This window comes from Physeter macrocephalus, chromosome 9 (assembly GCF_002837175.3).
Source record: "Physeter macrocephalus isolate SW-GA chromosome 9, ASM283717v5, whole genome shotgun sequence".
In the NCBI taxonomy this organism is placed as follows: Eukaryota; Metazoa; Chordata; class Mammalia; order Artiodactyla; family Physeteridae; genus Physeter; species Physeter macrocephalus.
The window spans coordinates 63,158,583-63,183,817 of NC_041222.1; the positions used below are offsets into that span (position 1 = coordinate 63,158,583).

At 40.5% G+C, this 25,235-nt stretch overlaps 1 protein-coding gene and 1 long non-coding RNA gene across 6 annotated transcripts; one reads left to right on the plus strand and one right to left on the minus strand.

Moving 5' to 3' along the window:
• Nucleotides 1-1,670: 1,670 nt before the first annotated feature.
• On the minus strand, nt 1,671-22,994 carry KLHL9 (kelch like family member 9). 4 transcript variants are annotated; one of them, XR_002892223.3, is made up of 5 exons: nt 22,730-22,994; nt 17,406-17,509; nt 8,570-8,614; nt 7,055-7,144; nt 1,671-1,758 (listed from the first exon to the last, which is right to left on the minus strand). XR_002892223.3 is itself a non-coding variant. In XM_028494029.2 (4 exons), the coding sequence occupies exon 1, from the start codon at nt 22,493-22,495 to the stop codon at nt 20,642-20,644; it is 1,854 nt and encodes a 617-aa protein (XP_028349830.1). In that variant the 5' UTR covers nt 22,496-22,701; the 3' UTR covers nt 7,055-7,144; nt 8,570-8,614; nt 17,406-17,509; nt 20,542-20,641. The 4 variants fall into 4 exon arrangements, 3 of the variants coding, with proteins under 3 accessions (XP_028349830.1, XP_054943199.1, XP_007122293.1); XM_028494029.2 differs by lacking the exons at nt 1,671-1,758; nt 22,730-22,994 and adding an exon at nt 20,542-22,701; XM_055087224.1 differs by lacking the exons at nt 1,671-1,758; nt 7,055-7,144; nt 8,570-8,614; nt 22,730-22,994 and adding exons at nt 10,808-10,826; nt 20,542-22,701.
• Nucleotides 1,712-25,235, plus strand: LOC129392420 (uncharacterized). Of its 2 annotated transcripts, XR_008618253.1 has the most exons (4): nt 1,712-1,780; nt 4,889-7,179; nt 24,361-24,727; nt 25,181-25,235. It is a non-coding gene; the product is annotated as an uncharacterized lncRNA (long non-coding RNA). The 2 variants fall into 2 exon arrangements; XR_008618252.1 differs by lacking the exon at nt 25,181-25,235 and having other exon boundaries at nt 24,361-24,906.

Below are 25,235 nucleotides of genomic sequence, written 5' to 3' on the forward strand. Positions count from 1 at the left end.
GAGGGGATGTTTGGCAATGTCTGAAGACATTTTCAGTTGTTACAACTGGTGTTGAGGGCTGATACTGGCATCTAATGGATAGAGGCCAGGGATGGTGCTAAATACCCTACAGTACCCACAGGACAGCAGCCACAACAAAGAATTATCTGGCCTCAAATGTGTGCACTGCCAAGCTTGATAAACCCTAACCTACCTTTGGAAGTCATAGAATATTATTTCCAGCAAATTTTTTTGTAAAAAATTAACACTTTGTATGGTTAGTCAATTCAAGATGGCTGTTCTCTTGCTCTTTGTGCATCCCGTGCTAGACCAGTCCCTGATTCACTCACACCCCGCCCGCACCAACATGCTTGCCCCCTGCCCCACCAACTGATTGTTCTAAAGCTTAGGCCAAAACAGCTCGACCTGCTAGTTCATAAAAGGGAAATATCTGTGGTGGTGATGGTCATTAACCTGAGGGGTTGTGAGAGACCTGCACCAGCTGCTGGTGTCCTTGGTAACTGATGAGCGAACCTGAGGTCAGTTCTCCCTAGAAATGGTAGTCTCCTGTGTCCCCGAGGAGTAGCAAACGTGGCTATCAGGTCCTGCCGGCCGACTGCTTTTCACGGCTGGGTGTTCTTTGAGGACCTTTTAATACAGACACGTAAGACCCCTGTCCAGTAAACCACTGACGTCTCTGCTACCGTCTCTGGGCTCTTTCTTGGGTCTGGAGATTGGGCAGCTATAAGGCTTGCAGGCCTGCAGGGTGCAGCTCAGCAGTTGGCGAGCCAACCAAGAAGCCCAGAGGCCGAGGATACTCCGGTGAGTGCTGAGATGTAGGGAAATAACGATGGATAACGGGGTGGGGTGGGGGGATAATCCCAAGGTGGCCATCCACTAGCAAATGGGACCTGTGGCAGTTGTCTACCATGAGGCATGTCTTTCTCGATCCTTATACTGATGATATCCTGTTAACCTCAGAGGCTCTTTCCAGTTTAAAAATAGCAGCCCTGTGCTGTGGCCGATCTGACTGCCCGGGACTGGCTGGTGAAGGCAAAACGTGAGGACCTGGGTTTCCTATCAGATACTTTGGGAGTTATCTGTTTGGGTAATGGAGCGTACCCCCAACCCCAAACCCCTAAACAGTTAAAAGCCACAGGCTTTAGGGATATTAACTGAGGACAGGCTTGTGAATTGGGTGTGGCCACTTCCCCAGCAGGGTGTGGTTTGGGCCTGTGGCGATGGCAAAATACTAATAACCTGGCGCTTCTGGGCCCAGCTGTGGAAGGGGGCAGAGCCACGATGCAGTGCGTTGGAATAACAGCTCTATGCAGTCTACAGTGTCTTACAACAGGTGGAATCCATTACAGAAGGCTTCCATGATGCGTAGAGCAACGCAAAGGACCACTCTTCAGGACCTAGAACAGCTGTGGGAGAGAAACAGGACTCCCATTGTTACCGGGCCCTTTCCAGATTCTTGGGCAGCAATACCATAGAAATGATACCACTTCCACAAGACTCTTAGGCAAGCAAAGATTTTTATTAAAAGAGAGAGCTTGTGCACAAGGGAGAAGGCTGGGGTGGGGGGGCAGGGGAAAAAAAGCAGCTTCCTGAGTGGAAGGGGCGAGTTGCTTTTATAACAAAAGGGTGGGTTTGTCTCATGATCACTGACAATTTCCAGTAATCATCACACTTCTTCATTCAGCAGCAGGAGGCTCCATGGTGGCTCTCCGGAATAGGGAGTGCTTCTGGGAGGGGAAAGGAGTGTATGAAGAGTTTCTGCAAGAGAGCCCCGGAACAGGTAAGGTTGAAATTTGCAGTTGAGCTTCTTTCCTTGTGGCAACTAGGTATACTCGTTAATGTAACAGAGATAATCTTTTATTCCTGGGAGGCTGTTGCCCTCCTCTCTGATCCCACCCCCAGGACTCAGGACCCCTTGGCCTTTGTTCTCTAGCTTGCAAGGCCTGTTTTGCCCAAGACAGTTGTCTGGTCTTTTTTTCAAAATGGCTGTACTCTTTCTTGTCTTCCTTTCTCACCATAGACATCGAGAGCGACCAAGGAATCCCACCTTCTTGGCCATGCAGTTCAGGGATGGGCTGGTAAAGATAAGTGCTGGTATTTCCACCTGCCTTACAGCCCTGCTGCTGCCTTGCTAATTGAAAGGCTCCAGTATTTGGCGCTGGCTGTGGGGACTGAGGGTGGTCAGGCGGTATGGTACTGCAGGCCAGGACAGAAACCATAGGTAGGGGTGGTGTTATCTCAGAATGCTGTTAAGGCTTGTATTTTGCTTACTGGTCACGACCTCCCTGTATTGTATTGCTAGACTTCCTCGCTAGCCTGAGGGCAGGGAATCAGCTTGCGGACTGGGCCACCATGGTGGCCAGGCTGCAAAATGAGTCTGATGGCTGGGTGTGCAGCGAGATGCCATGGGAAATCCACCTGGCTCATGCCGCCATAGGGGGGCAACTGAAGACTCTTGCCTTCTTCCTGCCCTGTGTGCCAAGGGCCTAGCTTACTCTTGACACTTCTTAGCTGCTGTTGTGTGTATTGCATTTGTGGTATCTGGTTGTGGTGCGCTGCTAAGTACCTGACCCCGGGGGTGTCTTGGAAGAGGGGGCGGACGGAGATTGTAAGCGTCGTGCAGGGTGTGTAGGGCTGGGGTGTATGGTCAGGACACTCAGGACGGCTGTTCTCTTGCTCTTCGTGCACGCCCCGCTAGACCGGCCCCCACTTCCCTCACACCCCACGCCCACCAGCGTGCTCGCCCCCGGCCCGCCGAGTGATTGTTCTAATGCTTAGGCCAAAAGGACTCCACCTGCTAGCTCATAAAAGGGAAATATCAGTATCTGCTCTGATGTTGGTCATTAACCTGAGGGGTTGTGATGGAAGGGCCCCTGCTACTGGTTTCCTTGGTAACTGATGAGCCAATCTGAGGAAAATTCCCTGTATAATAGTAGCTTCCTCCCTCAAATAGGTAAGATTGCTGCCACGTCTTGCTTGCTGTCCATGGGTGTCGCTGCAGGACCTTTTTCTTAAGATTCCCTGTCCAGTAAGCCATTGATGTTTCGGCTGTCTCTGGGCTCTTCCTTAGGTCTTCAGGCTGGACAGCCACGGGGCTTGGAGCCCTTCAGGGTGCAGCCCAATACAAGCCTTCCCATATTTAAAGAGGGATGAAGTAGATCAACCTCAAGTTGGTGAGAAATGGCATAGTTTTCAAGGCACACATGGGGTGGGAGACAGCATTGTTGCTGTCCTTGGAAGATAAAATCTGCCAGAGTCTCGCTCAGTTTCTCTTGCTGTGTGGTTTTAAGTTGTGTGTTCTGCTCTTAGAGCGAAGACTATGAAATGTGTTTTTATCTTCCAGGAAGTCTTCAAAATCAGTGCTTTTGATAATCTTATTTCAAGGGACTTGGGTACAAGATGTGTTTACATTGCTTTTTATTTTTTTATTTACTTTTTTTAATGCTTTGACGGCAGTATTTTTTTTTAACATCTTTATTGGAGTATAATTGCTTTACAATGTTGTGTTAGTTTCTGCTGTATAACAAAGTGAATCAGCTATACATATACATATATCCCCATATCCCCTCCCTCTTGTGTCTCCCTCCCACCCTCCCTATCCCACCCCTCTAGGTGGTCACAACACTGCTGAGTTTTTAATGTACAATATGTCTACACTATAGCTATGAGAATATTATGGACAGACCTAAATCTCTGGACCTTTTTTCTTGTCACATTATTTGAAGGAAACAGAGCTTTTCTCAAATCTTTCAGATATTTTTTGAACAGTTAAAAGCATTACTTATATGCATAAAGTAAAAGGGGGCATGTTCCACCCTCACCCTCCAAAAAAATTAGCACCAAATTCTCTTCTCTCTGACCACTAACAGCACAGATGGAAGACTCTGCTAGTTCTCTCTGGATGCTCTCATATGACTTTCTTTCCTGGAGTTGTAATGAAGCCCAGCTAGACGCCCCAGGAACAGCTCTATAGTTAAACCAAGTCAGGTTTCCTAACTTTTGCAGCAAGTGCGAGTACTCACCATGAAGAACTGTGATGAGGCTCGGTAGGAAGGAGGGGTAAGGGGATTTGTACACGGTTTGCGCTTGGGTTACCTGATTCTAAGGAACTCAGGGAAGAGGGTATCAGCTCAGGATTAAAATGTTTGAGCTCATGTGAACTAGTGTTTTTTCTAGAGGTTCTAGGAACACAGTGGAGCTTGGGTAGTCCTTGCTGCTTTCTTTTTTTAATTTATTAATTAATTTATTTATTTTTGGCTGTGTTGGGTCTTCGTTTCTGTGCGAGGGCTTTTTCTAATTGCAGCGAGTGGGGACCACTCTTCATCGCGGTGCGCGGGCCTCTCACTGTCGCGGCCTCTCTTGTTGTGGAGCACAGGCTCCAGACACGCAGGCTCAGTGGTTGTGGCTCACGGGCCTAGTTGCTCCGCGGCATGTGGGATCTTCCCAGACCAGGGCTCGAACCCGTGTCCCCTGCATTGGCAGGCAGATTCTCAACCACTGCACCATCAGGGAAGCCCCTTGCTGCTTTCTTACAGTCACTCTAAAGCTGAGAGGGTTGTGTTGTTGGCCACATTTCTTTAGAAATGTTAGGAAGATCACCTTGTGTTCCCCAATGCAAGGGAACTAAGGAGAATCCCATTCCTGTTTTTCTTTGGAAAATATAATGCCAGGATAAATGAGGAATGCAGCACATGAAAACCCACTGTATGAAGCTTTGCGTCTGGTTTGGGAATCAGGTTGCTGCTCTGTTGTATCAAAGTGACCACATGGCTCAGATCCTTTAAGATGATGATTAGAGATGTATCAGAAATATATAATAGTCTATGATGTGAGAGAACAGTGTTTCTCAGCATTATATTCTGGGTATTAATAAAAGCCGTTTTTATAGGTCAACTTGGGTAGGAGAAGAGAACTGTCGAGACTGTGGCAGAGGTAAGGTCTGGGGTGTAAAGTCATTCCTACGGGATGGACAAAGGCTATTAAGAGTTAAATTGTAGTAGTGTTGAGATTTTTCTTTTGACCATGCTCTTCTGAAAGCCAGCAGTGGAATGGTGAGACAGTAAAGGAAAGGATACTAGAGAAAAATTAACCACTCTTTCTATGCAGGAATGGAGCATTGGATTGGCAGGTTATGCATTCTTCTTGTGCCTGATACCACCATCTGCAGTCATCTGCACATCTCTCCAAATAGAATGGTGTTGGTCCAGCAACATTACTGATGTAATAACTACCCCAGGGAAGTGAGATTATGGACAGGAGAATAATCAGTTTTAATGATTTTTTAACGAAACATCCAGCTAGTGACTTGACTGTAGTTCGAGACTGGTTAGCAGCAGTAACAAGATGACCCCAGTTCTACCATTGTCCTGAAAGAAGTCCCCTTGCGGCTCCTGCCTCTGCACACAACCAATGCTTCAGCAGACTTAGGTCATTCTCAAAGTTATAATCCTGATCGCTACCTAGATCTTGACAGGCCTTCTCTACTGTGCCCCAGTAGATACTCCACATAGGCAGGTTGTCCACTGGGAGCTTTGACCAGCTGTACGCACCCAGCAGCATATGTAAAAACCCATTTCTGGACACTGAGTTTGGGGGCTAAGTAGAGGCATCTCCTTGAGCTTGGTCTACACACAGAAGTATTCCCAAATGATAGCCAGGAACCTGTTGCACATGGCTGGTAAGTGCACTATGAGGTAAGTGGTGAGGGTGAATGAGAAATGCAGATACGGAAACTGGAGAAGTAAACTAAGTGGACAATGTCAGTGGAATCCAAAACCCACTCCCCTTACAGGATGAAGTAGGAAAAGTTGAGGGCACAGGTTAGCTCATTAATGGAGAGTCAGCCTGGAAAGTTAGAAAACCCTCTTTCCCCATTCTCTGAGTTTAAGTGATGCCTTTGAGTGTGTCTGTATACATAGGATACATAGAAGGTTTGTGAAATCTGTGTTATCTGGAGAAGGATGGAGGGATTAATAACCAAACACTTTGCCTAGTATGAAGAAATGAGTTGTTTTTATGGATCACTAATTCCTGGCTGGAATGTGTTGGCTTCTAAGTGATAAACTATCCTTCCCAACTAACATAAAAGTTCAGTCAGTAGAAATTAGACTTGCCCTCCATTCACACATAATAGACTCTGCTGATGGGCTCTTAGGTGAAACAAGGCAAAGAATGATAAACCTCTACCTCCATAGTCACAGTCTTCTAGAAGATGGACCAGTAAAGAGCTAGAATACTGCATGAACTTAAAATTGGGAAAGGGCTGTATACACAATGAAACATCTGAGCTCAGGTAATAGACCTTAACTGCCATCAGCAGCTTTATATTCATCTTGTTCTAATACTGTATTAAATAGAACAGAAGGAACAAGGAAGGTTATATCTAGAAAAGAACTATTGGCATAAGTGCATTCTTGACAGGCTTCAGGAGGCACAATTAAGAGGTCACCTGTTTTCAATCATATCCATCCTGGGAGAAAGAATACTCAGTATGAGAATATTCTGCTCTGAGTCAATGTTTTGGAGATAGAGGAAATGGGTAGTTCCCTAGCCAAGAAATAGGCTTTCTTGGAGCCCAGGGATGGTACTAAAAAGAATTTGGATCAGCTGGTCCAAAAGCCACTCTGTATCACACATGTGTGCTTATGTATGTGTTGTTGTCTGGGGTGGATAAAAGCTTTGTGGGTAGAGCAGTGATCTGATCCTAGCATCTGCATGGGCAAACCAATATAAAAGCTCTTAGAATATTATAAGTTCATCAAGTTTACTTATACCCAGATATTTGCAGATTAAATTCTTCCTGCCACTGAAAAGATGTACTCTGTGTGATACTTTGTAAGCTGAAGCTCTTCAGTTTACAGTCCATTAAAAACACCACATAGTAGTGGGTGTGAATGCTTAGAATCCAGGTGAAATGTTGCAGATTTTTTATAAAACTCAAATTATATGAATTTATCAATAAGATAAAGGTCAAAGCAATTTAAATCTGTGTTTTTGTGTTGTATCAAAGATACTCTTTGGCCAAGATGGTGGAGTAGAAAGTCCCTGAGCTTACCTCCTCTCATGAGCACACCAAAATCACAAGTACTTGCAGAACAACCATCAATGAAAAAGTCCAGAACCAACCAGAAGAGATCTTCTACAACTAAAGACATAAAAAAGGAACCAAGATGAGAACAGGTAGGAGGGGCAGACTTAGATATAACCATGTCCCATACCCCCCGGGATGGGAGACCCACAAACTGGAGAAGAGTTGTATTGCAGAGGTTCTCTCCTAGGAGTAACTTCTGAGCCCCACGTTGGGCTCCCCAGCCAGGGGGTCCTGCACCAAGAAGTTGAGCCCCCAGAGCATTTGGCTTTGAAGGTCAGTGGGGCTTTATTTCCCCTAGTCCTTTGGGACTCACAACATTGACTCCCCTTTTAAAGGGCACAGAATCTCCCTACAATGGGACCCAGGGAAAAAGCAGTGAATTGACAGAAGCCTGGGCCAGACCTACCTGCTGGTCCTGGAGAGTCTCTCAGAGAGGTGGCGGTGGGGGGGGGGGGGTGGTGGCAGGGGGCTGCAGCTCACCCTGGGGACATGGGCACTGGCAGCCACCATACTTGGGAGCTCTCTCTACCACGTGGACACCGGTGCGGGCAAGCACTGTTGTGGGATCCTCTCTCTAGCTCATCAGTGCCAAGACCTGACCCCACCCAACAGCTTGTAGGTGCCAGTGCTGGGACACCCCAGGCCAAGCAACTTACTGGGTGGGAACACAGCAGACAGGCTGTATAAGGACCTCCTAAGACCACAGAGGCCACTAGACATGGCTCCACCCACCAGTGGGCAAGCAGTGGCGCTCTAGACCAGCCTTACCTATTAGGGAGGCAGACACCAGATTCAAAACCACAGTCCTGTAGCCAGTGGACCCAGCCTACCCACAGCTACCTACACCCTGCCCTGGGACAAGCTGGTCCCCAGCCTTGCCCACTAGCAGGCCAAAACAAGCTTAGGGACACCCTGGACCCTGTACCCAACCGTGTCAGGAACCACCTCCCCCAACCCCCACTGGTGATCTGAGACCAGCTGTGGGATCCCTGGGCCCTGCAGCCAGACTCCAGGACCTGGCTCTGCCTGCCAGTAGTCCAGCACTAACCTTGGGACATGGGCAGGCAACAGCCCCAGAGTCTTCTGGACCTTGGCTCCGCCTACCAGTGAGCCAGCCCCGCACTAGCCCTGTGGCCCCCTGGGGTCTTGCAGTCAGCTGCCCAGTGACAAGGCCCCACTAACCAGCAGCTGGCAGCCTCTGCACCAGGCAGGGCCTGGCAACCAACCACACTGGGGGCTAACCAAGCCTACCAGACCTCCCACATAGTCAGCCCACTACAACAGAAAGACCCACACAGTCCTCAATGGGGGAATGCCTAGAGCATATAGCATGGGAAATGAGATGGGAGTGCACTGCTGGGATGCATAAGACATCTCCTACAGAAGGCCACTTCTCCAAGGTTGGGAAACAGACAAAATGAGGTTGCCGAGGAACATGTTCCAGACAAAGGAAGAATGAAGTGGAGATACACAACTTACCTGAGGAAGAATTCAGGGTAATGATGGTACAGATGATCAAAGAACCTGGGAGAAGAATGGAGGCACAGAGAGAGAAGTTAGAAGTTTTTTAACAGAGTTAGAAAATATACAGAACAACCAAACAGATATGAAGAATACAATTACTGAAATGAAAAATATATATGAAGGAATCAACAGCAGACTAAATGATACAGAGAAATGAATCAGTGAGCTGGAGGACAGAGTCATGTAAATCACTGCCACTGGACGGAAAGAATGAAAAGAAATAAGGACGGTTACAGATACCTCTGGGACTACAATAAGCACACTAATATTTGCATTATAGGGGTCCTAGAATGAGAAGAGAGAGGGGAAAAGGAGCTGAGAACATATTTGAAGACATAATACTTGAAAACTTCCCTAACCTGGGAAAGGAAACAGTCACCCAAGTCCAGGAAGCACAGAGTCCCATAGAGGATTAACCCCAAGAGGAACACACCAAGACACATTGTAATTAAAATGAGAAAAATTAAAGAGACTATTAAAAGCAGCAAGAGAAAAGCAACAAACATACAAGGGAATCCCCATAAGACTATCAAGTGATTTTTCGGCAGAAACTCTGCAAGCCAGAAGGGAGTGGCACAATATATTTAAAATTATGAAAGGGAAAAACCTCCAGCCAAGAATACTCTATCTAGCAAGGCTCTCCTTCAGATTTGGTGGCAAAATCAATAGCTTCATGGACAGGCAAAAGCTAAAAGAGTACAGCACCACCAAACCAGCTTTACAAATGATAAAGGAACTTTTCTAGGCAAAAAAAAAAAAAAGGCCACAACTAGAAACAAAATTATGAAATGAAAAGCTCACCAGTAAAGGCAAACATACAGTAAAGGTAGGAAATCATCCAAGCACAAAGCTATTAGGAAGGTTAAAAACAAAACTAATCAAATCATCTATATCCACAATAAGCAGTTAGGGGATACATAAAACAATTATATGTAAAACATATCAAAACCAGTAATTGTGAGGGGAGGAAAGTACAATGCATTTGAAATTAATAAGAGACCAGCAACTTAATCACGTGTGTGTGTGTGTGTGTGTTTCTGTGTATGATATACAGATTGCTATATAAAAACTTCATGGGAACCAAAAACCAAAACTCTATAATGCACACACAAAGGAAAACCAAACAACATTAAAGATAGCCGTCAAATCATGAGAACAAAAGAAAAGGGGAAAAAAGACCTACAAAAACCACCCCTAAACAATTAACAAAATGGCAATAAGGATATCATGTTGATAATTACCTTAAATGCAAATGGACTAAATGCTCCAATCAGAAGACACAGAGTGGCTGAAGGGACACAAGAATAAGGCAGGTGTATATGTATGTGTATATATATATATATATATATATATATATATATATATATATATATATATATACACACTGCCTACAAGAGACTACAGATTTAGAGACACAGAGTGAGAGGATGGATAAAGGTATTCCACACAAATGGAAGTAAAAAGAAAGCCATAGCAGCAATACTTATCAGACAAAATAAACTTTAAAACAAAGACTGTCACAAGGGACAAAGAAGGACACTACATAATGATCAAGGGATCAATCCAAGAATAAGATATAATTGTAAATATATATGCACCCAACATAGGAGCACCTATATACATATAAGACAGATATTAACAGACATAAAAGAAGTCAATGGTAACACAATAATAGTAGGGGACTTTAAAACCCCATTTACATCAATGGACAGATCATCCAGACGGAAAATCAATAAGGAAACACTGGTCTTAAGTGACACATTAGAGCAGATGGGCTTAATTGATAGAGAGAGCATTCCATTCGAAAGCAGCAGAATACACATTCTTTTCAAGTGCACATGGAACATTCTCCAGTATAGATCACATGCTAGGCGACAAAACAAGCCTCAGTAAATTTAAAACTGAAATCATATCAAGCATCTTTTCTGACCACAACACTATGAGACTAGACATCAACTACAAAGTTGTGTTTTGTGCAAAAAAACACAAACACGTGGAGGCTGAACAATATGCTGCTAAACAACCAATGGATCACTGCAGAAATCAAAGAGGAAGTCAAAAAATACCTAAAGGCAACTGAAAATGAAAACAATGCAATCCAAAATCTACAAGATGTAGCAAAAGCAGTTCTAAGAGGGAAGTTTATAGTGATACAAACTTACCTCAGGAAACTAGAAAAATCTCAAACAACCTTTCTTTACACCTAAAGGAACTAGAGAAAGAACAAACAAAACCCAAAGTTAGTAGAAGAAAAGAAAGAGCAGAAATACAGACTAAAAAACAAAGATCAATGAAACTGAGTTGGTTCTTTGAAAAGATAAATAAAATTGAAAAATTTTAGCTAGGCTCATCAAGAAAAAAGGGGAGAGGGCCCAAATCAATAAACTCAGAAATGAAAAAGGGGACGTTACAACCCAGATCACAGAAATACAAAGGATCCTAAAAGACTACTATAAACTATATGCCAATAAAATAGACAACCTAGAAGAAATGGACAAATCTTAGAAAGGTACAATCTCCCAAGACCAAATCAGGAAGAAATAGAAAATATGAACAGACCAATTACCAGTAGTGAAACTGAATCAATAATTTTAAAAACTCCCAACAAAGTCCAGGACCAGATGGCTTCACAGGTGAACTGTACCAAACATTTAAAGAAGGGTTAACACCTATCCTTCTCAAATTATTCCCAAAAATTGCAGAGGAAAGAACACTTCCATACTCATTTTATGAGGCCAGCATCACCCTGAAACCAAAACCAAAGATAACCACACACACACACACACACACACACACACACACAATTACAGGCCAGTATCACTGATGAAGATAGTTGCAAAAATACTCAAAAAAAATATTAGCAAACTGAATCCAACAATACCGTAAAAGGATCATACACCATGATCAAACAGGATTTATCCCAGGGATGCAAGGACTTTTCAATATCCACAAATCAATCAATGTGATACAGCACATTAAAAAACTGAAGAATAAAAACCATATGATCATCTCAGTAGACACAGAAAAAGTTTTTGACAAAATTCAACATCCATTTATGATAAAACTCTAGAAAGTGGACATAAAGGGAACATAAGGTAATAGAGGCCATATATGACAAGCCCACAGCTAACATATTCAGTGAGAAGTTGAACGCATTTCCTCTAAGGTCAGGAGCAAGACAAGGATGCCCACTCTTGCCACTTTTATTCAACATAGTCTTGGAAGTCCTAAAAAAGTCCAGAAAAGAAAAAGAAATAAAAGGAATCTGAATTGGAAAAGAAGAAAAACTGTCACTGTTGGCAGATGACATGATACTATTCACAGAAAATCCTAAAGATGCCATCAGAAAACTACTAGAGCTAGTCAGTGAATTCGGTAAAGTTGCAGGATACAAAATTAATATACAGAAATCTCTTGCATTTCTGTATATTAACAACGAACTATCAGAACAATAAATTAAGGAAACAATCCCATTTACCATCATACCAAAATGAATAAAATACCTAGGAATAAACCTACCTAAGGAGGTAAAAGACCTGTACTCAGAAACTATAAGACACTGATGAAAGAAATTGAAGACGTCACAGATGGAAAGATATACCGTGTTCTTGGACTGGAAGAATTAATATTGTTAGAATGACCAAACTACCGAAGGCAATCTACAATTCAAAGCAATCTCTATCAAAATACCAAGAGCATTTTTCACAGACCTGGAACAAATAATTTTAAAATTTGTATAGAAGCACAAAAGACCCCAAATAGCCAAAACAATCTTGAGAAAGAAGAATAGAGTTAGAAGAATAATGTTCCCTGACTTCAGAGTATATTACAAAGCTACAATAATCAAAGCAGTATGTACTGGCACAAAAACAGACACATAGATCAATGGAAAAATATAGAGAGCCCAGCAATAAACTGATGTAATTTATGGTCAGTTAATCTATGACAAAGGAGGCAAGAATATACAATAGAGAAAAGACAGTCTCTTCAATAAGTGGTGCTGGGAAAACTGGACAGCTACATGTAAAAGAATGAAATTAGAACATTCTCTAACACCATATACAAAAATAAACTCAAAGTGGATTAAAGACCTAAATTTAAGACTAGATACCATAGAACTCATAGAGGAAAACATAGGCAGAACACCCTTTGACATAAATTGTAGCAATATTTTTTTTGATCTGTCTCCTAAAACAAAGTAAATAAAAGTGAAAATAAACAAATGTGACCTAATTGAGAAGATTTTGCACAGCAAAGGAAACCATCAGCAAAATGAAAAGATAATTTACTGATTGGGAGAAGATATTTGCAAATGATATGACCTATAAGGAGTTAATATCTAACATATATAAACAGCTCATACAACTTAACATCAAAAAAATAAACAGCCTGGGCTTCCCTGGTGGCGCAGTGGTTGAGAGTCCGCCTGCCAATGCAGGGGACACGGGTTCGTGCCCCGGTCCGGGAAGATCCCACATGCCGCGGAGCCGCTGGGTCCGTGAGCCATGGCCGCTGAGCCTGCGCGTCCGGAGCCTGTGCTCCGCGACGGGAGAGGCCACAACAGTGAGAGGCCCGCATACCGCAAAAATAAATAAATAAATAAATAAATAAATAAACAGCCTGATTAAAAAATGGGAAGAACTGAACAGATATTTTCCCAAAGAGGAAATGCAGATGGCTAAGAGGTACATGAAAAGATGTTCAACATTGCTAATCATCAGGGAAATGCAAATCAAAGCCACAATGAAATGTCACCTCACCCCTGTCAGAATGGCTATCATCAAAAAGAACACAAATAAATGTTGGTGAGGATGTGGAGAAAATGGAACCCTTGTACACTGTTGGTGGGAATGTAGATTGGTGCAGCCACAGGAGAAAACAGTACAGGGGTTTCTCAAAAAACTACAAATAGAACTACCATGTGACCCAGCAGTACATATCAGAAAAAACAAAAACACCAACTCAAAAAGATACTTGTGGGACTTCCCTGGTGGTCCAGTAGTTAAGAATCCACCTTCCAATGCAGGGGACATGGGTTTGATCCCCGGTCGGGGAACTAAGATCCCACATGCCACAGAGCAACTAAGCCTGCACGTCGCAACTACTGAGCCCACGCACTCTAGAGCCCACGCGCCACAACTACTGAGCCCGCATGCTCTGGAGCCTGCGCACCGCAATGAAGAGCCCGCGTGCTGCAATGAAAGATCCCACACGCTGCAATGAAAGATCCCACATGCCGCAACTAAGATGCAGCCAAATAAATAAATTAATTAAAAAAGTAAAGATACATGCACCCCAATGTTCATAGCAGCATTATTTACGATTGCCAATATACGAAAGTAAATGGATAAAGATGTGATATCTATATACAATGGAATACCTCTCAGCCAAAAAAAAGAATGAAATTTTGCCATTGGTAGGAACATGGATGGACTTGGACGGTACTATGCTAAGTGAAATAAGTCAGACAAAGACAAATACTGTATCACTTACATGTGGAATCTAAAAACCACAACAAACTAGAGAATATAACACAAGCAGACTCACAGATATAGAAAACAAACTAATGGTTACCAGTGGGGAGAGGGAAAGGAGAAGGGGCAATACAAGGGATAGGAGATTAAGAGGCACAAACTATTACATATAAAGTAAGCTACAAGGATATATTGTACAACACAGGGAATATAGCCAATATTTTATAATAACTAAATTGAGTATAACATTTAAAACTGAATCACTATACTGTACACCTTATATAATATTACACATCAACTATTTCAATTATAAAAATTTCTTGAATGGAACCACAGGAAAAAATATATATATACATATATTTTTTTTCTCTGATTATCTGACCCTCTCTATACACTAAGAGTTACCATAGGGATTTGGTATTCATTTATTTGAGTATCACCTGAAGACTTTGAACTTTCACATACACAATAAAAACTTCTGCTGGTTTTTGTCATTACTGTTTTTTTAAAAAGCCTACATTTTCTGTAATCCATCTAAATAAGAATTTTGACTTTCAACCAGTAGATGGCAGAATAACATCACCCCCTAGAAAGTAGTTGTTCAGAGACTGTTGAAAATAGAGGAACTATCTATTATTAGTGCATTTGGTTAAGGACCACAACTTTAACAGTTCTGTAGTGTATGCAATCATCTTTAGTGAATATCTGAGTCTTCTTTTTTCAACCATCACTCGGCCATTCAAATATATGCTTAAACGTGGATACTAGCAACACAGATAAGATCAAAATCGGGGGAGAAATTCCAAGAAATTCATTTTTAAAAGTATGGGGACTTCCCTGGTGGCACAGTGGTTAAGAATCTGCCTGCCAATGCAGGGGACACGGGTTCGATCCCCGGTCCGGTAAGATCATCCCACATGCCGCAGAGCAACTAAGCCTGTGCACCACAACTACCAAGCCTGCGCTCTAGAGCCCACGCGCTGCAGCTACTGAGCCCGCAATGAAGCGTAGCCCCTGCTCACCGCAACTAGAGAAAGCCCATGCGCAGCAACAAAGACACAACACAGCCAAAAATTATTAACACATTTATGTGGAATCTAGAAAAACGGTACAGATGAACTGGTTTGCAAGGCAGAAATAGAGACACAGATACAGAGAACAAACGTATGGACACCAAGAGGGGAAAGCGGGGGGTGGGTGTGGGAGGGGATGAACTGGGAGATTGGGATTGACATATATACACTAATATGTATAAAATAGATAACTAATAAGAACCTGCTATATATATAGCACAGGGAACTCTACTTCGCTGTATGGTGGAAACTAACACAACACTGTAAAACAACTATACCCCAATAAAAAAATTTTTTTTAATTAAAAAAAATAAAGAATACCTCCCTTTAACAAAGGAATTTTAAATTCTAATTCTAGAATTATCCCTATTAAAATTACCTACAAGGCACAATGCCTCGTGTTACAACTATAATCTGCTGGAAGTATTAACCAATGCTTTAAATTATGATACAAATAATATGAAACAAGGTTTTTATACTATGCAGATAACATGACTCTCTAAGGTAAAAACAGAGAATCCCCCCAAATCCCAAAATGTTAAGAATCAATGAGAGTAATAACAAAAACATGGTAAAATCATGTATTTCCTACTACTGCAATAGAGTTTGAAATATGTGAAAACAAAACCCCATTCAAAACAGCAATCTACATGCCAAGGACAACTTGAATAAAATATCATTATAACTGAAGAAAAAGACCCTAGATTGCCCATATTATAAATAAGACTTTTATTACATGATTTTTACAAAGCATAAAAATTCAGTGAGAAAGTAAAGATTATTCAGAAAGTTGTGATGGAACAAGTGGATAATAACTTGGAAACAGAAAACAGAAAGCTAGTAAAAAGCTATATCCATAACAATAACATAAAGTACCAGGGTAATTACACCTTCACATGATGGGGGGAAATTGTGCAAGACAGCATTAAAAAAATGACAAAGGAAAAACTAATTTCACTACATTACAAAAAATACCTTGTATGTTAAGACATGCACTCAAAGAAAGATGGGAAAATACTTGCTGTAAATAGAGATTAATAGTCTTAATATAAAAGGAATTTTCATAAATTTATTTTAAAAATTCATCTTCATTTCAACCAGAAAAAAAAACTATTTGAACAAGAGACAAGCAGTAAATGCTACCTTAGCACGTTAAGAATAAGCACTGACAAAGCAATAAAGGACAAGGAATGTGACATCAGTACTATGTAAAAAAACAAAATTATCACCAAAAGGTCAAAATGCAAAAAAAGACAGACATATTTGACTATTAAACTGAATGTGTAAAGGTGGTCAGAAGGTACAAATAAGTCCTGGGGATATAACGTTCAGCATAGTGACTATCAATAATACTGTATTGTATATTTGAAAGTTGCTAAGAGAGTAGATCTTAAAAGTTCTCATCACAAGAAAAAAATTGTATTAACTATGTGTGGTAATGGAAGTTAAGTAGACTTGTATCATTTCATAATATATATATAGAATTATTATGTTGTATGCCTGAAAAAAGTATCATTATATCTGAATTTTTAAAAATTGAATAGCCCAGCCCCCATAAAAATGACATAAATTGAGGAAAAAAGTCTTTGTAGCTAATAGGATACTTAAAATAATAGACAGGGACAAATGATTCACATATGAAAAATGCACATGCTCAATAAACAAAAAATTCAGTGTTTCCAATAATTAAAGAAACATAAATCCAAACAGTAAGATAACTGGAACTGCCAAGATTGCCTTTGAAATAGTCACTAAACACATTCTGGTGGAAACGCATAGTCACACACTCCTGGAAATATTTTTCAAAAGCCTAAAAAAGCCTCACTATTTGACTCAGATTTTACTTAGAATTTATCACAGGGTAATAGAGATAAACAAAATTTTATGAAAGAATATTAAATCTTGCTTAATTTATGATAAAAAACTGGGGGTAGATATTTAAATATATAACCATAGGGAAATGGAAAAAAAATATGAAGGCACATTCATGGGTGAAATACTGTATAGACATTTAACACTTTCAAATAAAAGAACTTGTGAAAATCATTAAGACAAAACTAAAGTAAAAAATTATGCAATACAATGACAATTAGTAACAAATATCTTACTAAATGCTTCTCTATGTTTTATGCTAATCACTTTATAATATTATCTCCTTCCAATTCTGATATAGACACAATTATTAATGCCCACCACTGATCCCATAGACAAATGAGAAAATGAAGCTTAGAGAGGTTAACTTACCCTAAGGTCTTTCAATCGTTGAGCTGCGGATAGAACGTTGGTTTTACTTCTGATAGTATGCTTCTGTAGTTTTGAATGAAATTTTCTGTAGAAGTATATTTTGTCTTTATAATCAGAACAAGATAATTTTAATTACAAACCAGAAAAATTTGAACATGATTAAATATGTTTGCTTTGCAGGTAATCTACAGAAATACTACTCTTGGCAAGTGGGAAAAAAATTAAATATGGATTTTTATCTGATTTAAAAATGGAATGTTTTTCTTAATGCACATGCATTTGATAATTAGGAAAAAAGCACCTTACATATTATTTTCTAATACATACACATTTTAGAAAACTTGGAGAAAGCCATAATGAAAGCAGTGTGTGCCTTTGGAAGTTGAACTTCCTTTTATCATCCAGATTTTAGCTTAAGTTCTGACATATTTGCAAAGTACTTGACAAATGTCTGTACATATATAAATTCATAATATACCTAGTATTAACATGTTACTTTTGACATGTGGAATCACTGATAATTTACACCCTCTGTTCACTTTTATTTTCCTGTACTTACTGTAATAGACAGGAATTATTTTTATAATCAGGAAACTTAACAGAAGCTTATTTTTGAACCTATCAGAAAAACTAAAACAAGAAATAAAATGTTAACAGAATGCTTTACATGCTTGCAGCTTTTATCCTCTTTTATTTTTCTAAATGTTCTGTAAAAAAAAAACTATCAGCTTGTAAAATAAAGATATATCTTTCCAATCATTTTAGTCACCAAAAATTTCTTTACCTGTAAGGAAGGAATTCCAGATTTAATTAGCATAGCACCAGTCAGCTGTTGTAATGATTATCAAGAGTCCTGTCAACTGCAGAAAGTTATACAGTAAAGAAGGAGAGGTGGGATGTGTGAGGCTGGAGGCAGGGGGTAAAGGTGGAGCAGTTAACTTACCTGGCTGAACAATATTTAGTTAATTACAAAGCAACAGGGTCAAATGTAATAGAAGGCAGAAACCTTTTCTCAACAAGGGAAAGAGGAAAACTTATGCAGAGCAGACATGGGGCAATACCATCTCAGCATGTCAGAATTAGCACCAAAAAAGTAATACATCAAAATGATGTAAAAAATAAAGGAACCATAGCAAAATTATACCCAAAAGGTCAAAATGCAAAAAGATGGACAAATTTGATCCCAAAAATTAACTAAATGGCCCTGCCTTTGTAAACCTCTAACAGATTGAGAAAAAAAGTCAATGCAAGCAAATGCCAGTTAAATTATATTTATTATATAAAGAGATCCTATAACTCGATATGAAAAAGGAAGCAACTCCAATAGGTATTACAAGGGCAAAGGATATTAACATTCGATTAAAGAGGAACACAGCTACTCAAAAAACACAAATATTTAACTTCATTAATAATTAAGGAAATAATTGGGATGCTATTTCTTGCTTATTCAATGTACAAAGTTATTAGCAATTTCTACTTTTTCTATTTCCTAAATGTTCTCAAATGTGCTATTTTTAGTAATAAAAAATTGAATCATTAAAAAAAATAGGAAGTATGAAAATTTCTGCCAATGCAGAAATCATAAAAGCATTAAAATGAATCAACACCTGTATGGGCAGTGAGGTTCAGATCCCTTGAAGCCAATTCCTTTTGTCTTGGTTCCTGAGTTTTATTATGAGGTTGTCAAAGAGAAGGTTGTTCCTGATTTACACTATGACAATCTCCCAAGTATAGGGATATAAATATAAACATATGTATGTAAATGTATATATGTAAATTTTTTCTTCAGGTAGACAATTATTCCAGGGAAGTAACTCTTCAGATTCTTCAGAATCACTCACTTCGGAGGACTCCTATGATTCCATTTGCAGATAAGGTCCCATTAAGCTCTCCCCATGTGGTTCTGAACCAGTAGGGATGCCCTTGGTATTGAAGAGGCTGAAGATCTACTTTAGTACTGCCTGCAAGACAGCAGCTTTCTACAGCTGGCTTCTTAGGGAATGTGAAGTTGGTCCTGTCCTTTAGACATAGCCAAAAGGACATTTTTCTCATCTGATGCCAAACAGTACATCTTCTGCTTGCTCAGATTACAGCCTTGAGGCAGATCACACAAAGCTCAGGATGCACATGGGATGGAGCAGCACCAGGGCAACCACCTCAAATCAAACAGTCGTGTTAGAATGACTAAGTTGGGAGACTGAACTTAAAAACCTATAGCTTTGTTCAGAATGTTTTTCTTTGTCTTGTTTGTAAGTTTTACTGAACAAAAAGGTGGAATGTAGCAGAGGCTAAAGTTACTGAGCACAAGCAATTCTCTGAGACTTGAACTTTGCTAAATAACCTGTGTAAAAGCAACTCTACAGAAAACAATATACAAGCAGAAAAAGTGACAAGTTTCATCTGTAGTAACAATTCAGTCAAATGACAAATTTGGTTGTCAATTTAATGTTGTAGTTCTTATCTACATCAATTCAGTAAGACTACATAGACATTTATTCTCTAGTACTGAATTCCCATTTGAATAGAAATAGCTGCTAGGTGGAAGAAAAGAATTTAAATTTAAAAACAATTTCACTATAGCTAAAGTGCCAATTGATTTAAGAATTATGTGTATGAATGCATATACATATGTATGTATGTGTGTGTGTATTTTCTCTCTCCCTCTCCCCAGAAAGATATGAAATCCTGACTTAGGGTTATACTATTTTTTGAGTTAATATTTTTGAATTTATTATTTCTCTGGTCTGCCTAAGAATCGTCACATATTCTGAATGTACCCACATAATCTGGTGAGTTGGCAGCTATGTCAAAAACTCTATGAAAAAAGGGAGGCAGCTAATAAGGCTTGGAGACCTTTTTTGTTTATTATTTTAGGTTAGAGCAGGCAGCCTCCCTTTGATGTTTTGTAGTCAAAGATGAAAACTTTCAACTTTGAAGCATAATGAACATAATTATACATTTACTACAATCACCTACACTTTGACTTACACACCACCACAAAAAGACATCTAACAAACATTTTTCTACTTATCTTTTTACATTTGTTAAAATGGCTACGTTGAATACATTTTCAGAATGCATTTGTTAACCATCTGATAAACATACTAAGCCAAGCAATACAAATAACATCAATTACCTTTTTATCTAATAACTGTACCAATCAATGTAAGAAGATACAACTGAAGGGGAAGTATGGGATCATCCATGATGCACTGCAAAGGTATTACACCTTGGTCCTAAGAATGATCTGAAGGTGCTGAAAGAGGTGATTCTCTGGAAGGTGACCCAGGGTTTTCTTCAGGTGGAAAAACTGTGAGAGTACAAGCTCGAATGCCACCAAGTGACTCTGGAAGGTCAAAAACTTTATGCCACTCATCCTTTTCTGGGTCATATTTCTGGACAATTTCTACCATACAACGATTATTCCAAGAATATCCACCTACGACATAGATTTTATTTTCAAAGACGGCAACTCCGACATCACTTTGACCTCTTAACATGGCAGCAATTGGTGTCCACTGGTCAAGGGTTGGTGAATAGTATTCACAGCTTAGAACATCATCATAATCACTTGTTCCTCTGAAGTGATTGCCACCAATGACATAGAGCTTGTCTCCAACTGTACACATGCAATGCAGACCTCTGACTGTAGTCATTGGAGCCTTCTGTGTCCATTTGTCTGTATCAGGGTCAAAACACATGAGCTCGTTTTGGAAAGTATCATGAGTAATTCCTCCTGAAATATACATTAAGCCTCCATACACTGTTCCAGCATGGCCATAGTGGGGTTCACTCATTTTTGCAACATAGCTCCACTCATTCATTCTTGGATTGTAACATTCTACTGTGGCCAGCTCACCAGCCGCACTTCGCCCACCAACGGCATACAAATGTCCTTTGAGAGCACTCAAGTGGAAAAATGTGCGCTTTTCATTTAATGAAGCAACCTGCATCCATTTATTATACCGAGGATCAAATCTGAAAACTGTATCAACAGCAGTTTTTCCTTTTGTATCATAATTACTTTGACCACCAACTACATAAAGAAAGTTTCCAATGACAGCAATGCCATGCTGGTAACGAGGAGCATCCATGGGAGCTAAAGATCTCCACTCTTGCGCCCTTTCATCATACATCCGTAATTCTTTACTGACAACCAGCTGCTGCCTCAAAACTCCTCCTAATGTAACCAAGTGGGTTGAGTCAGATCTAATGGCAGTTCTATCTGACTGCATCACTGGCTGCATATATGGCATCATTTGGTAATTGCTAGCTTCCAAAAGCAAATTCACACAGGTATTGTCTGTTCTCATGAAATCTACTGTCTGCACGTAATTGATGAGATCCTGTGGTGTCATCAGTGGAAATCGAATATTCTTCATTAATTTTGCAGCATAATCCATCCGAGGGTCTTCCAACCTTAGCCAGCGACAGGCAGCCTTGAAAAGCTCAAGTTCAGTACAGTGCTTAAGACTATTGCTGGAAAGCACAAAGGCAAGCCTTTCAAAAGGGAGTTTTAAAAACTCCCCAGTACTCAATAATGCCGGAAAATTCTTCAGGATGAAATTATTGACATATTTATCTACTTCTATAAGATTGTAGGTGTTAGCAATTCGTCCAACTTCAACACAGTTATCTAAAGATACTCCTGAAATAAGAAACACTTTACAGAAGTCTAAAACAGGTAAAATTTGTAAAAAGCTAGCAGCTTCAAGTGTGTCCTGAAGATTGTCCATATTAAGAGAAAGTTTTGCAGTATAAATAAAATCAATTATTTTCTTCAGACCAACTTTGTTCACCCCATGAAGCTTAATGCACATTAAATCTTGTTCTTTCATTCCACCTGTGAACATAGCCTTGAAATAATCACTAGCAGACGCCATCATAGCTCTATGAACAGGGAAGATTTCATCTCCATCACCTGGTACCAGGGTCACGTCACAAAGCAATCCTTCTATTCTAAGCTGATCAAAGCCTTGCAAAACCACCGAACTGTGAGTATTGCTGGTAAAAAAACGTGTGGTTCCTGCCTTGCAAGGCTGTAAATGGGCGGAGACGCCCATTTCACCGTTACCAAGAGACACTTTCATGAGAAAGCCTTCCTCTTGCACAAAGATGTATGCCGGCCAAAGAGGTTATGACCTGAAAGCTTTAAAGGAAACGAGGATGTCCCAAGAGCAAGAGAGCTTGCTTTCCTTATCAAGGGCAAACAGTCACGATGGCACACCTCAGAACACACCAGACACTCTCTGAAAATTGGTCTATAGCAGGACCACAGAGGGCTGTGGACCTCAAATCTGATTATTATGTAGATGATTCATCACCTGAAGGCAGTCAGTGACCCGGTTCACCTCGTCCGGCCTGCGTTGTCGCCCCTCCCGCAGTCCCGCTCCGGGCCAAGGGGGAGGTGCCGCCACGCCCTGCGGCCCCGTGGCTCGCTCGGCGACGATGCCGGGCACCTCAGCGAGCGGCCCGTCGCGCCCTCCGCTGTCCTTAGAGCGTCGCCGCGGCTACGGGCCCGTCCTGGAGCAAGGGCCTGGAACACGGCGCTGCAACACGGGCCGAGGCCCCGACGCCGAACCGGTCCTTCCGGAAAGGCCTGCTCCCAGGATCCCCCGGGCTAGGAGCGGCCGTGGCAGCTACTGCGGCTGCGCGGCCGCCCGACCTCGCCAGTGGGCGGTCGTGTGGGGGATGGGAGGAAGTGGGCGGGGGACTGGAAGGGCGGGGTTTGGGCAAGGCGGGGGCTGTGCAGGATGGGCCCGCGGGGCCTCTTGGGGTATTTTGTTTGTGGCATTAAATGGGCTGGAGTGGGTGCATGTGTATTATGCTTGACCTAAACCTTTCACGGCAGCTGAGCTGTCCCCCTTAATGCATACTTTGAGATTTACACTTCCTGGCTTCTTCCTTTTGTTACTTCTGAGTGACAATGAAATGCGGCTTTTGCAGAAATTGAAAGGCAGCATGGGGGAAAATGCTTAAAGTTTTTCCTCTATAAAAAAAACTAAAATTCTTATCCCACAGGGGAATGCCCTGGTGGTCCAATGGTTAGGACTCGGCGCTTTCACTGCTGTGGCCCGGGTTCAATCCCTGATCCGGGAACCAAGATACCACGAGCCACGCAGCCAAAAAAAAAAAAAAATCCCACACAATTTAATGGACACTTCAGTTATAACTTTGGTTCATAGTTTCAAATTTTAATCATTTAAAACATGTCATTTGCCTCTTTTAAAATACCAAATTGTGACTATGCTATGTAAGTAATTTAGCCTGAATTTTTGCCACGCAATGGAATTCCATCATCAGTAAATTTTTCGTGCTTTTGTTTTCTACTCACAAATTTTTAAATGGATACACAATTGTCTAATAACTACACATACTATAGTTTCCTTGCCCATCATTTGTTCCTGAATATATACTTTCTTGTTCTCCACAGTTTTATAGAATCTGAGTACAAAACTTTACCTGTTTTTGGATAAATCCTAAGGGCAAAATGCTGTCACCAGCAACGTTTGAGTGTGTATTTCCCTGCTACTGATCTTTCCCTTTATGGATATTTTGCTAACTTACATTTTTAAAATTACTAGTAAATTGGAATTTGAGCATATGAATAAATGTATACTTTGACACAACTGCTTCCAACATTTTCCAGTTTGAAGTTATTACTGTCTATAAATCCTTCCAGTTTCTTTATGCATATGCCAACTGATGAGAATATAGGTACATTCTTTTATTACACTCTCCCCCTTTTTTAATATAAAAGATAGCATACTATACTCACTGTTCTGCACCTATCTTTTTTAACTTGGAGATCTTCTCATTCATATATAGATAACTGCTTTATATTTTTAAATAGCTGTACTGTCTCCCATTGAATGGGTATGTCCTACATTATTTGATTAGTCCCCTACCGATGGACATTTAGCTGGTTCCAATGGTCTTCTGTTGTTTCTGGTAGATGGCAGCAAGGTCCAGAAGGCTCAAATCACTGCTGTCCTCCATCAGATGCTTCAGCAAATCTTCAAACTGTTCAGCATAAGAGGTTGGTTGGCATGAGACTGGCCTGGAGAAGTTCTTCACTGGACTTCATCAGCATTGGCAAGTCCTGGAGACCAGCTTGGTGCAGTAGTTGGGGATGGAACGAGACTCCCCTGAGCTGTGAAGACTCCATAATGGCTGTGAAAAAGCACTTCCAAGAAAACAGTTTTTCTCTGGAAAGAAAGAACAGAGCTGCTACACCTGGGTAGTTGCCAGAGCAAGAAATCATGAAATCCTTCTCTTTATTATCAAGCTTGCAAGAAAGATTAAGAGCTAAGGAACTAGAGGTATGCTCTTAAAGAAACAATTATGGACAGATACAACTCATCGTACTCCCACATGTTTAATAATTTCAAAGACTTTTTTTTTCTGCCTTCATCATAAAATAAATGGATTAAATTTGTCAAAACATTTATCGGTAGTATTAAGCAACTATAAGTAAAAGCATCTAGTTCATAGGGGGCACCATACCATCACAAATAACCTTATTAATGTACTTATGTACTTAAATATCTATTTTACTATATTTATTATATTTCAGTATTTTTGCTTGTATTTGTGCTAATTACACAAGTGTTCATCTTTATATTTTTAAGTTATTTAAAGTTTTACTTTCAAATCTTTTTTGCATTTGTTTATTTTTAAGAAAGTAATACCAAGACTGATTTTGCAACCTCAATTAAATGATGGAACTGCAGTTCATTCATTCATTTAATTAAACTTATGTATCTAAATCACAGGTTCTATGACTGCCTTCATAGGATTAAAAAAGTGAAGAAAGAAAATGAAGTGCCA